General features: G+C 48.3%; 1 protein-coding gene across 2 annotated transcripts in view; it reads left to right on the top strand.

Moving 5' to 3' along the window:
* The window catches only part of pacs1 (phosphofurin acidic cluster sorting protein 1), a 41799-nt gene that overhangs the window by 10431 nt on the left and 16483 nt on the right, over positions 1-14885 (top strand). For both annotated transcript variants that reach the window (XM_079757590.1, XM_079757589.1), the window contains exons 2-7: positions 7050-7137; positions 8608-8697; positions 9340-9465; positions 13898-14042; positions 14239-14330; positions 14593-14670. In XM_079757590.1, coding sequence (XP_079613716.1) covers positions 7050-7137; positions 8608-8697; positions 9340-9465; positions 13898-14042; positions 14239-14330; positions 14593-14670 — 619 coding nt within the window. The remainder of the gene's footprint in view (positions 1-7049; positions 7138-8607; positions 8698-9339; positions 9466-13897; positions 14043-14238; positions 14331-14592; positions 14671-14885) is intronic.

Genomic DNA, 14885 nt, shown 5'->3' with positions numbered 1-14885 from the left:
AAATCTCCCATTGTTCGATGCCTTTCCTTGGCATGTGATTGGCTTTTACCAGCTGTAACGTCTTGAGGGGCTCTAGCCAGGTGCGAGTTTTGCCCTCTTAGAGGCACCACCTGTTTGGAGGCTAAACGCTAAATCAAATGGTCTGACTATCCATGCAAATGATAGTCTGGCAAACAAAAGGCTTGAGTCTCAGGACTCGAAAGACTCAAGCCTCAGAGACTCAAACATATGTCATTGTCTATACAAACACTTTGTGTTCCCCTCTGGTGAAACATTTTGGACCTAGTGTTGTGTCACTTTCAGAGTGTGTGTGTGTATCAGGAACTAAAGGAGCCAGTCTGGGTGTATTTATGCATACTGATTAGCCCCTTTATAATCGTGTGTGTGTTCGTGTTCCTATGCACGTGCAGTGTATTGTGCATAAATGTTTATCTTTGTACGCCAGTCCCCACCACCACCATCATCATCTACCGACACCATCAGTGGGTGTGCAGGGCAGTATTATGGGCTGTGGTTCTGGCACGGACAAGATCCTAATCATGACCACCATGTGAGAGTTTTGCATGTTAGTGTGGCCATTTGCATAATGATTGTTTACTTTAATCAAAATGTGTTTGTTTAAGGCATTAGACAGCCCAGCGCATAACTGGCGGGATTCTCTACTGGTTTCTAGTTGTATGATTGTTTGTAGTGCTCTACTGGTGTGGAGTTCTCTACTGGTTTGTAGTTCTCTGCTGGTCAGTAGTCCTCTATTGGTGTGTACTTCTCTCTGCTGTTCTGTAGTTCTCTACTGCCACCCACGTGAAGTGACTATGCTGGTTTAGACATTCCCTGGTTTGTCCAGGCACCAGCTTTCAGTCAATACACAGACCTTTGCATTATTTAACCTCCATGCATTATTCACTCATACCCTTGCTCATCATCCAGACATGCGCTGTTTCTTTGTCTCCGCTGACCTGTATACTAGGCAGCAGGGCATTACTCCACAGTCATGATTAGGATTAGGATAGGCGTGTGTCGACTCGTTAAACAACGGACTAAAAAACGGCACAGAGAGACATGACACAGGAGCCAATAATAGTGCTGTTGAAGGTCTATGCACTGCATGATGCGCTGGCTGGCTGGTGGAGCAGCAGAGACTGTGCAGCGTCTCCTCCGTCTGCAGATGTGACCCGCATGGTAATCTGGAGGGACCTGGTCGGTGTGTGTGTGTGTGTGCTGTGGCTTGGGAGTGCGCACACACATGCACACGCACGCATCCCAGACTTAAAGCAAGCACACACCTATGCATTCACTCCCACACAAAGTGATTGCACGCATACACACACACAGACACACACACACGCACGCACGCACACACACACACACACACACACACACACACACACACACACACACACACACACACACACACACACACACACACACAGAGAGTATGGACTATGTGATGCAGTGAATTGCACATTCATAAAGCACGCACACGCCTACTCACTCACACACAAACTGCACACACACAGTCCAGACTATATGTAGTGAATTACACATTCATAGGCACGCCTGCATACAGCCTCCTAGATACATGTTCGCAAGCAAAGCCGAGACTAGCTGCATTAGAAGATACACACGTACGCTCACTCAAGCATACACTCCAGCAACCCTCCAGCCTTCTTTAAACTTGATAAAAGACGGCCCCATGTCCTTGCAGCATGATTGATTTACTGCTCAGCCACTGCCTCGTCTCTCCCGCCTGTGTGGCAGGGAAGTCCCGCCTCCTGACCAGCCCATCTGGCCAAGGCACTATGGTATGTGCATCAGAATGCATCATGTTGCTTTTTGTAGATACTCCTAACCTAGTCCTGTCAACACTTTGTTTAGTTTTTTTCAAAGAAAAAAACGTCTCCCCATTAATGAGAAATAATTTCACGAATTACTTGCCAACGACCAAAACACAATCACTACCGATTACATTCCGGTGCCCCTATGCTTCCGAAATGGGAAATGGCGTTGCGTTGTGACGTCAATCAGTTAGTGAACTATACTTTTTTTTTTGGCATAGCTCTACGTGAATGGCATTACACACTCTGTCCAAACGCCAACTGTATCCAAGCTAGCCAGAGTGTTAGCCCGTAGCACAGCACCGCCAAGAGGGTTTTCTCCAGAATAGACGATCGCTCGGTCACCGGGAATGTTTTACGCTCTAGTTATAGCCTAATTGAACATCTCTCGCTCTCCCTCTCTGTATCTCTGATTTCCAAATTGATTGCTCATCATACGAACTAAGCCTCGTGAGACCTTCCAGGTATTCACGTTTGAATATCCATCTGGCCTTGCCAGTTATGGATTTCCAAATATGGCCACGGCCTGAACAAACCCTGATATGATGACTCTGTAGATTGCTGCTTTTTTATTGAAACTCCCTCCATTTCATCCATCATTTTAAAATGTTTGGAAATGGCTTGCAACTTGATCAGGGGCAGATTGTGTGTGTGAGTGTGAGTGTAAGAGAGAGATCCTCCCGGGCATATATATATCTCCCAGGATCAAAGACTTTTGATCCAGAGATTTTAAGTGACTCTGGAGAGGCTACGCATTTGTTGAGGGAGGCAGAGAGGGCTGGACACACACACACACACACACACACACACACACACACACACACACACACACACACACACACACACACACACACACACACACACACACACACACACACACACACACACACACACACACACAGGACAGCTGTTTGATGTCATCTTTGGGTGTGAGTCACACTGGCCAACCCTTTATGTCTTTGTGCACCACATGATCGTTCTGTGTGTGTGTGTGTGTGTGGGGGGGGGGGGGGGGGGGGGGGGGGGAAGAGAGTCATCGGCCCTTGGGTTGGCTTTTAGGGCCCATTAACATCTCCTCAACAGGCTCTTCTGTTTACAGTTTTCGTTTGAAGGACACACACTCATGTAAGTCCTCACCTTACCCTCTGGCCTCGGACTCCGCTGAGTTGGGGGGGTGTCCAGGCGTTCACACTGTTATTCTAACGTACGTGTTGGTATGTGCCTTGTAGGTCGTGGGGGGGGGGATAAACAGTTTGAAGTTAAGAGAGAGGGAGAGATGTACAGAAGGGAAAACCTTTTTATGTCTGTGTTGGGGGCCAACATGTCCGCTCATGATACCATCTTGATACCAGGGGTCAAATAAAGAGAGAAAATACACAAACCAGTTGCAGCTCGGGCTGCTGGAAAAGACTCTGCAAGGTCAAGCTGCACTGGATTGATTGTTGCCACGGCAACCAGAAGCAAAGCACCTGCTTCTTAAAGCCACAGACACAGACACGTACACCGTCATGCACACACACACACACGCAATAACATAGACACGCACGTGTGTGCACACACAGTATGCAGACAAACATAATCTCATAAGTCACTGTGGGCTGCATCTCTGTTCTCATCCATATTAATTATTCCCTTAATGGAGTATTGAAGGACTGGGAAGGCACCCATAGTCAACTCATCCATTGATTTATTTTTAATTTGCTATTTTTAGCTGGTAAAATCATTTACAGACTGTCAATGTTTATCAATACATCTTCTGCTGATCGACTTATCGATCCACTATAGATGGTTATGAACATTTTGATGTCTTGCCGTGTGTGTGTGTGTGCGCGCGTGCGCTTGAACGTGCTTCCCACTGACATGCGGACAGGAGAAACCCTACACACCTTCCATCAAAGACTGAAAACTCATCGGAGTGCATCTTGGCCCAGAGAAAAAATAAATCAATAAATCATCCTCCATCTCTTGTTCTGTAAAATGGTGCGCTTCAAGCAGTCTGCTAGTTTGATGAGTTGTATGTACTTTCATGATTGTTAAAATTTCTGGTTGAATGCACTTATTGTAGGTCGATTTGGATGAAAGCTTCTGCTAAATAAAGTGTGTGTGTGGGTGGCTGGATGGGGGGAGGGGCTGTGTATGCATCAACACAGGTGCTCGTGAAACAACATTTTATAGGTCGGCTGTTCTGATTGGTCGAATGAAAACGAGGCATCATAAGCCTAAATATACTAAATAGACTAAAGCCCCCCCCCCCCATCCCCAAAGCATAGGGAGGCATGGTGCTACGTCATAAAGGAAGGACATGATTGCTCGCTCACCCACTCTCTCCTTTTTGAAGAGACTTGAGGCTTTTTGACTCCCTCAAAAGCACGAGGTGGGAATACATATTTTAGGTGAGCAGTGAGTCATATCAGGCACACACAAACATGCATGCTTGCCTTCTGCTTCAAGCACGCACACACACTTGCTGTGCACATTCACACACAAAAACACCGTGCTAGCTTTGCATGAACTTTTGTTAGTCGCACATATAACACCCCGTAAACAGTGTTGGACAATTAATTGATTCGCAACCGCCTCAACACCGCTTTTGCTGATAACTTTTACGACAAAAAGCGCTATATTCACACAGCTTTGTCGAGGTGTGTCCACTGGGGGCCCGCCGTTCACCTCTGCGCGGTTGTGTTGCGGGAGAGAGCGGGGTATCATGGGGGGGGGGGGGGGGAGGTAGAGTGGGTTGGCTGGTAACCACAATGTTGGTAGTTCGATCCCCGGCTCCTCCTAGCTGGGTGTCGAGGTGTCCCTGAGCAAGATGACCTCACCCTAACTGCTCCCGACGAGCTGGCTGTCCCCTTGCATGGCAGACGCCGCCGTCGGGGTGTGAATGTGTGCATGAATGGGTGAATGTCAGGCAATATTGTATAGCGCTTTGGATAAAAGCGCTATATATATATGCAGTCCATTTACCATTTGCCATCATAGGGCGGAGCAGGTTGTGGGAGGGAAGGCAGAAGCCATGAATCAACGTTGCGATGAACCTGCTGCTGCATCCCGCACAGCTACGCTCTGCCTCCGTTCGGGCAGGCACTTTCATGGTCCAATCAGGGGGGGTCCACCTGGTGGCTGTGCATTCTTCGCCCGCACCCCCTCGCCCTCGTCCTCGCCCTCCTCCGGCTCTGGCTCTTGATCTCTGACCAAGCCAAAGCCAGCGTCGCATCGTGCCAATAATGGAATTGCGCATGCACCCGCCACCATTGTGCCAAGTAATCAACGGCTCCAGCTGTCCCCCTCTTTGCTGAGGCCCCTGTGCCGGCTCGGCGGTGACGACGACAGCATGCAAAACCATACGCCCTGCGCTTTTGTTTTGAAGGCGGCGAATCCTCCCGAGAGCAGACACCCGACAGTCTCTGAGCCATGTGGGATTTGTTTTTTTATGTCATTGCGGTCTGTTGTTCTGTCCCTCTTCTCCTTCTGTCGAGCCACACCACGCATAGCCCATCCATTTTCTCGAAGTCCATTAATGGCTTCCTTGAGAGACCCCTGGCCAACAGCAGATCGACCGCTGGCATCTGACCATAATAAGCGGTGTTTGCACTGTTCACAAAGCACTGTTCGCAGCCACAAGGTGTAGGGTGAACTTGGCCTTATCCCGTGATTGGCGCCCCCCCCCGCCCCCGACTGTACTTTGGATTGACCTCTCATGTGCCCTTGTTGATTTATGCACAGCAGCGAAGGCCAGGGGAAAACAAAGGAGCCATCGCTAGTTTTAGAGAGATGGATAGATAGATGGGAGTGAGGCGTTGTACCGTTTAATGGCACAGGGGACAAAGGAGTTTTTCAATCTGTTGGTGTTGCACTTTGGGAGGAGCATCCTGTCACTGAACGAGCTCCTCTGGGTGCTGATGACGGTGTGCAGAGGATGGCCGACATTGTCCAGAATAGCCAGCAGTTTGTTGGATGTTCTCCTCTCGGCCACTGTCACCAGGGAGTCCAGTTTCATGCCGACCACAGAGCCAGCCCGCTTAGACTTTACACTCGCCTAGCGGTTAACTCTTAAGCTTCTTTTGTAGCCATAACTCTTAACAATACTACTTTATTTGTCAGTAGGGCATTGAAATTCATTTGGCTCTCTGTACGTTAACTGTTGACTACGTTAACTGTGACTGTTGCATGGCTTTCAACCGGTGCTCCTCAACTGGTCAATCTTAACATTGGGTATAGCTTTCCAATGCTAGCTGTCCACTTTTAGCCGTCCACTTTTAGCCGTCCACTGTCGGCCGTCCACTGTCGGCTTTCCACTGTCTGTTGTGAGCGATCTGCTTCTAGCGAACCACTTTTAGCTGACCACTGTTAGCTGACCTCTTCTGGCTGTCCGATGCTCTCTGTACGTTGCTTGTGGGCCACTATGCACCGTCCTCTCCTATGTATTCTTTAAATGCACCTCGGCGGACATTACCACTGTGGCCTGGAAGAGGCTGGGAGTGATTTGCATTAGTGCGGCCGAAGGGTAAAGTAGTCTGTGTATCCTCCCCATGGTCAGCATCAGGCCGTGGGGGGCCCAGGCCCAGAAGGCTTCAGCGGAACCCCCTCGGAGCGGGGCCGGCGGCGTAATGAGAGCGAGCCGGGCTGGGGGGCTCGAGGGTCTGCCAGTAAGCAGTTGAGGAGGAGTTGCTGCATTTGTGTGTGTGGACTTTTCTTTTGTTCAATTTCCCAGCTCTTTTTTGGGGAAATGAAGGTACTTTGCTTGTCTCGGGCTGTGTTTATTTCCTTTCATCCTGTCCTTCACTTTTTGAATTTCGTTCTCTTTTCTTTTCTTCCTTCCTTACTCCCTCCCTCCCTCTGAGATCTATTTTTGTCATTTTCTGTCCATCAAACGCCCAAGTGATGAATTATTGATTGCACTGACCCTGACAGAAACAGACGTGTGTGTGTGTGTGTGTGTGTGTGTGTGTGTGTGTGTGTGTGTGTGTGTGTGTGTGTATCCGCCCTTTGCCTATCAGTGTGTTGACTGGCACAATGCTCGGTCTTCCCCTACAGACTCGTCTACTAAGGAGAGCGTCCGGTGGGGGAAAGTGCTGTTGAATGGAAGGTCAAAAGCGGCCACCATTCTGACATTTTCAAATGACACTTCACGGCGCCATCTAAAAGCTAACGGTGTGTGTGTGTGTGTGTGTGTGTGTGTGTGTGTGTGTGTGTCTGTGTCTGTGTCTCCAGGCTCTTCAACCTGACTCTGAAGAAGCTGATCATGCTGAAGGAGCTGGACAAAGACTTGACCTCCGTGGTCATCGCGGTCAAACTGCAGGTATGTTCTCAGTGCAGGTGGACACTATGTAGATGCAGGCTGTGTCGGGCGTTTCCTCCGTGTTCTATACACAGTAATCGGTAATCAGCAATTCACTAGACTCAACATTGTTCTCACTCAGATCACGTCATAGATCACCAACTTATGTCGCCCTTTAGTCATCCAAAGGGAGCGATTGGATCCATATTGCTGTCTGCAATGTAACTAATGTAAATGTATGGTAGGCCTTGATGTTCAGCATGGCTGCTTGCACCAACAGGCGGTTTTCAATTTTATTTACCTAATAAAATCAATAGCCATGATTGTCAAAGAAGGTTTTTTCTCCACGTTAACAACATTGTTGACCGTATTGTCAAAGTGTGTTTGCGTCGCTATGCATTGAATCCGTTAGGGAAAAGCAGACGCATTGTGTCGGAGCTTATCTCAGCCCGTTTGGTTTATTCTTTTTTAAAAGCAGCAGTATTAGAATAAACCCCTTGAATCCTCAAGTGCTGATGTTTATAAATTCCTGCACATGGATTTCCCCCCTCCGCGCCTCTCAGACATCCCCCGAAGGGCCACACAGCCGCTTTAATCAATGGACTGAGTGGATTTGTGATGGCGTCTCTCTCTGAGCGCAGCTGTGGCCGGTACGAAGCGTTGTTTGCTTACCTACTCCATTGGTGTCTGGTCTTGAAGAGCGGAGCCGGTATGACCTCGGAAGAGAGGGCAGACATCTCTCTGTACTTTTAGCTTTTTGTAGTTTTCACATTCTGTTGAAAGGAGAGGTTCGCTATGGCGGACATTGGGGCATCTTCATTGATTGTCCAGCATGATTCCAGGACACACGCCGTCGTTTTATCCCAAATTGATCCGGTATTGAGTTTGTTGACTTCTTCCTGTAACGGTCCATCGATGTTACAATGGAATATGCCCTTGGGTCCAACATGACACTTATCCCTTAAACTTCCACCATAGTGAAAACATTTCAAAGGATTTTGTCAGTATTTTGAATTAGTTGATTGCTTTAATCAAGCGGATCATTATGTCACCATCTTTGCACTTCAGCTATTTTGTAAATTCTCCACCCGCTGTGGTTGTTGACGGCTACGGCACGTTGTCTTGGCAACGTGTCATCAGCAGTCATCTGTGATGGCTCTGTGCCCCCCCCCCCCCCCCCCTCCCCACCCAGCTGTTGCCAGTTGCCTTTGTCATTTCCTCTCTGTATGATGTATCCACAGTTGCAAAGACACACACACACACACACACACACACACACACACACACACACACACACACACACACACACACACACACACACACACACACACACACACACACACACCCCCCCCCCCCCCCATTGTTGTGGGGGCGACAGGGTGTTAGCCGGGGAACACTAATGATGTAACCCACCCCACTGACATTTAATCATGTCTTGTACTCTCTCTGCATCTCGGTGCCTCTCTCTTTCTCTCTATGTCTCTTTCCCAGGGCTCCAAGCGTATCCTGCGCTCCAATGAGATCCTCTTGTCTGCTGCGGGCCTGACCGAGACAGACCTGCAGCTCACCTTCTCTCTGCAGGTACATAACGGAGCTGCAGCCCCCGCCCTGGTCACCCACAGACCGTAGCCTTGTTCAACCTGTCGATGGTGACCTGTGGCTGATCTGAGCCGGTATCGCCGATCACCTATGTTCAGGTGGAGGGATCGGCGAAACACATTTAAATAGAGGACACGTATAATAAACTATATGTAACTCAATCCGATTGTTTTTTTTAATTGAACATTTATCCCTTTAAAACAGGCCAGCTCTTACCTGGCCTGTTTGAACCGATGGCCCGTCTCTTGACTGAACACGGTTGCTTTGTTGTGTTTATAGTCGGTGAACCCATTACCGGCCCGCATTGGGTCATGCTGTGGGGAAAGGGAATCTGTCAAGGGTTATGAATGTGTTGCAGCAGTCTATTAGATCACCAATTCGATGAGCCCAACCCGGATATAGATAGTCATGTGTTCAACACACTGTACCTCACAGGTGTGTGTGTGTGTGTGTCTAATGCGAGTTTAATGTTTATTTTTCCATCGGGTGTTCTCTGTGCCAGTCTGGCATGTAAAAAATGAGCCTGAACAAATACGACATGTGCTCCTCCCAGCTGTATCTGGGTCATCATAACTTCCCGTGTAATGGTGATTGTCCCTTTATCCCCCCCCCCCCCCCCTCCAGTACCCCCACTTCCTGAAGAGGGACGCCAACAAACTGCAGATCATGCTGCAGAGACGGAAACGCTACAAGAACCGCACCATCCTGGGGTACAAAACCCTGGCTCTGGGGCTCATCAACATGGCCGAGGTACCCCCCCCCTGTCTTTTATCCAGTTTGAAGAAGGCTGGAGGGTTGCAGGAGTGTATGCTTGAGTGAGCGTACGTGTGTATCTTCTAATGCAGCTAGTCTTGGCTTTGCTTGCGAACATGTATCTAGGAGGCTGTATGCAGGCGTGCATATGAATGTGTAATTCACTACATCTAGTCCGTGTGTGTGCACAAACACTTTGCGTGTGAGGGAGAAGGTGTGTGCGTGCTTTATTAAGGTGCAATTCACTACATCACATAGTCCATACTGTGTGTGTGTGTGTGTGTGTGTGTTTTTAGCTTTTATTAAATTGGACCATTCGGAACCAAACACAAATGACAAATATACCACACAAGTCCAGCGCACACACAACAAACGAAAGCCAAAAAGCAGGGAGGTAAACAAAGTCAGGAGAGAGAGAGAGAGAGAGAGAGAGAGAGAGAGAGAGAGAGAGAGAGAGAGAGAGAGAGAGAGAGAGAGAGAGAGAGAGAGAGAGAGAGAGAGAGAGAGAGAGAGAGAGAGAGAGAGAGAGAGAGAGAGAGAGACGCTTTAGAGTTGGCTTGAATGAGCAGACTTCAGTTCAAATCAAACTTCAAGTGAGTCCTCTGTCAGCGCCGCGAGTACCAAATGGTTTTGATGCAGTGCTTATTTAGTAAACCAATAGCGGTGGGGCCGCCAACTCAAAGATGGCCTGGTTGCTCGACGTCGCGACGTGCATGCGCTCGTAAACTGGATCGACGGCTTCTCTCTCACGGCTCAGTGAGGTAGTTACGAGCTGGGAAACCAACCAGAGGCGTCGCAATCTGTTATTTCAACACACAAGAGAGCTGTTGGGTTGGCTCCAGACGACGTAAGACAAGAGATATGTGTTGTGGACCACGCCAAGACGGACAGGAAGACCTGGCGTTGGACTCTTGGGCCAGGACCGGAGTGGGTTGCCAACTTACTGTCGGATATACGTTTTGAAGAGCACTTTGGGTCAGAGCGAGAACAGCCCCACAGTAAAAGAAAAGTACACACATTGACCCATTTCACAGAGGCGACGTCGTAGGACTGTGCGATTACTCGATAATTTTATCGAGATTTCCATTTTTGCGTCCAATGATCTCCAAACTAATATAATTAAGTTTATATTTTTATTTGCAGGTATATTTATTTTATTCATTAAATGTTTTATAGAAATCCAGCTGGATAAGTATTTGTACATTATTTTAGTTTTTTTGGAGAGAATGTTGAATAAATGCATCATGTTTTCAAACACAGAAACAATCGTTTGAATAATCGTGATGTGCTGGTTCTCCTTGTGCTGTAAATGATGACGTGTGTGTGTGTGTGTGTGTGTGTGTCACACAAACATTATAGGTGGTTGGGATAAAGGGTCTTCACAAAACAATAAATGAGCTGACTCACTCCAACACAACAACAACATAAACAACAATAGAAGTAGCACGCTGATGTGAACGCACGGCAGTAATAGAGGAGCAGTGATGTCAAAACGTCTTGTCCAGGCTCGTCCTTGTCCAGGCTCGTCTGGGTAACACTGTGCTACGCAGACTTCATTAAAGAGGGAGGGGGAGGGAGGGAGGGAGGGAGGGACAGATGGATGGGGGAGGGAGGGAGGGAGGGACAGATAGATGGAAAGGGAGAGTGAGAGGGAGGAGGCAGAGAGACGGTGAGAGAGGTGTGACCAGCATGCTGAGGCAATGCATGCCCATAAGCATGCATAGATGCGGTTGCACATACACAAGATGTGTGCATTACACACACACACGCAAGCACAAAATGTAGACACGGATAATACAAAACTCAACATCAAACAAATGCATTTGAAATACTTAATACACACAACCCTAAAGACTGGTTTAGGTCGAAGCTGCACCAAGGCCCCACTCACTTGCTGTCTTATAGAAACGCGTATAAACGCACACATACACACATAGATGTAATGAATTTGTTGGGACTTGCGAGCACAGGTGTAAGAGTTCTGAAGGTGAGGGGCTGGTTCAATCAAATTCACACGTGCACGGGCGCACACACAATGTTCTCCCTCCCCCATTCGTGTTTTCAATCCTGCCCTTTTCGCTTCTTCTTTTGCTTTTCTTTTTTTTTCTTTTTTTCATTATCGTCCCACTCTCACTCTCCCACCCTCCATCTAGTGCCTCTTCAGACACCAATTTCGTTTTCTCATTCCCCTCTCGCTCTCTCTATCACTCTCCTCCCTCCCTCCCTCCCTCCCTCCCTCCCTCACAGTCATTGACATTCATAGTTTTTCCAACATAGCCTAAGTCCCCTCACACTGAGGTGGCCTACATCAGTGTGAGGTGGTGTATGCATATGGAGGTATGTAACGGGGTGGGGCCCGCCAGTTGCGCTTCACCTGCTCATTTGCGACAGACAAGTTGAGGAGGTTTGCACATACAGTGGGGCAAAAAAGTATTTAGTCAGCCACCAATTGTGCAAGTTCTCCCACTTAAAAAGACGAGAGAGGCCTGTCATTTTCATCATAGGTAAACCTCAGCTATGAGAGACTTAATGAAAAAAAAAATCCAGAAAATCACAACTTCTGATTTTTTAAGAATTTATTTGCAAATTATGGTGGAAAATAAGTATTTGGTCACCTACAAACCAGCAAGATTTCTGGCTGTCACAGACCTGTAACTTCTTCTTTAAGAGGCTCCTCTGTCCTCCACTTGTTACCTGTATTAATGGCACCTGTTTGAACTCCTTATCAGTATAAAAGACACCTGTCCACAACCTCAAACAGTCACACTCCAAACTCCACTATGGCCAAGACCAAAGATCTGTCAAAGGACACCAGAAACACAATTGTAGACCTGCACCAGGCTGGGAAGTCAGAATCTGCAATAGGTAAGCAGCTTGGTGTGAAGAAATCAACTGTGGGAGCAATTATTAGGAAATGGAATACATACAAGACCACTGATAATCTCCCTCGATCTGGGGCTCCACGCAAGATCTCACCCTGTGGGGTCAAAATGATCACAAGAATGATGAACAAAAATCCCAGAACCACACGGGGGGATCTAGTGAATGACCTCCAGAGAGCTGGGACCAAAGTAACAAAGGCTACCATCACTAACACACTACGCCGCCAGGGACTCAAATCCTGCAGTGCCAGACGTGTCCCCCTGCTAAAGCCAGTGCATGTCCGGGCCCGTTTGAAGTTTGCTAGAGAGCATTTGGATGATCCAGAACAGGATTGGGAGAATGTCATATGGTCAGATGAAACCAAAATAGAACTTTTTGGTAAAAACTCAACTCGTCGTGTTTGGAGGAGAAAGAATGCTGAGTTGCATCCAAAGAACACCATACCTACAGTGAAGCATGGGGGTGGAAACATCATGCTTTGGGGCTGTTTTTCTGCCAAGGGACCAGGACGTCTGATCCGTGTGACGGAAAGAATGAATGGGGCCATGTATATTGAGATTTTGAGTGAAAACCTCCTTCCATCAGCAAGAGCACTGAAGATGAAACCTGGCTGGGTCTTTCAGCATGACAATGACCCCAAACACACCGCCCGGGCAACGAAGGAGTGGCTTCGTAAGAAGCATTTCAAGGTCCTGGAGTGGCCTAGCCAGTCTCCAGATCTCAACCCCATAGAAAATCTTTGGAGGGAGTTAAAAGTCCGTGTTGCCCAGCGAAGGCCCAAAAACATCTCTGCTCTAGAGGAGATCTGCATGGAGGAATGGGCCAAAATACCAGCAGCAGTGTGTGAAAACCTTGTAAAGACTTACAGAAAACATTTGACCTCTGTCATTGCCAACAAAGGGCATGTAACAAAGTATTGAGATGACCTTTTGTTATTGACCAAATACTTATTTTCCACCATAATTTGCAAATAAATTCTTTAAAAATCAGACAATGTGATTTTCTAGATTTTTTTTTTTCATTTTGTCTCTCATAGCTGAGGTTTACCTATGATGAAAATTACAGGCCTCTCTCATCTGTTTAAGTGGGAGAACTTGCACAATTGGTGGCTGACTAAATACTTTTTTGCCCCACTGTACGTTCACTCGTACGACACGATCCTCAGCTTACAGGGGATCAGCAGATAGCTAGTCGTCCGACCCAATGCGGAGCTTTTACCCATTCAGCTCCCTCTCTTACGTTGGCATTTAGTATTGGGGACTGCGGCCAGCCCATTGGTCCATTGATCTACTCGTACCGCCCACACAGAGTGGGCGGTACGAGTAGATCAATGGACCAATGGGCCGGCCCGCAGTAGTTCTTTGTAGTTCTTTGACGCTCGAAAGTGTCAAAAGAACGAGGCTACAGAATTTGCGACTCTTGCCGATTTTCTTACACTGTTGCAGAACCGTCAAAGCTAGAGAACCACGGGTGTTCAACGCAGAAGTGTGCCCCCCGCCCACCACCGTCAATCACCCAGCCCCCTGTCGCTGTGTGCTCCCTGCAGGTGATGCAGCACCCCAGTGAGGGAGCCCAGGTGCTGGGGCTGCACAGCCAGCTGAAGGACACCTCGGTGCCGGTGGCCGAGGTCCGGGTGTACTCCCTGTCCAGCCAGCCCATCAACCAGGAGGGGCCCAAGGCCAAGATGTCCGGTGAGGAAAGGGGGCGCGTTAAGGGGTCGGGAGGGTTGGGAGGTTTCCAGTTGGATACTTTCAGAATCAAGCTGACAAGCTGACTCTTGGCCTTGATGTTTGTAACTCTGGATACGGATAAAATATACCGCACCAGCATGAAGTAGCTAACTCTCTATTTCTCTCTCTGTCTCTCTATCCTTCTCTCCCTCTCCAGACCGTTCCCCAGACATTGACAATTACTCGGAGGAAGAGGAGGAGAGCTACTCTTCGGAACAAGAGGGCAGCGACGACCCCGTTCATGGGCAGGTGTGTGTGTTTGTGTGTGTGTGTGTGCGTGTGTGTGGTTTAAGTCGTTCCTCTTTTCTTGTTACTTGAGCCTGTTGCCATGGCGACACAGGCAAAGAGTCCGTATAAGATGATGAGCGCCCTTGGCGTGTTTGTTGGTTTGAGGCCCGGACTGCAACACAGAGGGAGGAGCAAGGCGCTGGTCTCCAGAGGAGTGTTAAGACTTAATAAATTCATCTAGAAAACCTACCAAAACATCTCTCTGCGTCTGCCTCTCTCTCAGTATCTGTTTGACGAAGAGGACGAGGTGAGGAAGAAGAAGCTGCGACGGAAGCCCCCCTCCAACACGGCCATCGCCCGGGTAAGAGATCCTCTCCCTCGTAGCTCTCTCCATCCCTCCATCGTTCTGTCCATCCCTCTCTTTCTCCATCCCTCATTGATTCTGTCCATCCCTCTCTCCCTCTATCCATCCATCCTTTTCATCTTCCCATCCCTCCTTCCTTCGACCCCTTCCTCCACCCTCTCCTTCGTCTCTGTCCGTCCGTCACTCTCGGTCCTTTTCATCTTGCTATCTTA

This window comes from Pollachius pollachius (assembly GCF_949987615.1).
Source record: "Pollachius pollachius genome assembly, chromosome: 20".
Classification (NCBI taxonomy): Eukaryota; Metazoa; Chordata; class Actinopteri; order Gadiformes; family Gadidae; genus Pollachius; species Pollachius pollachius.
The sequence above is the reverse complement of the archived record's forward strand: the minus strand, read 5'-3'. Positions and strand labels throughout refer to the sequence as shown.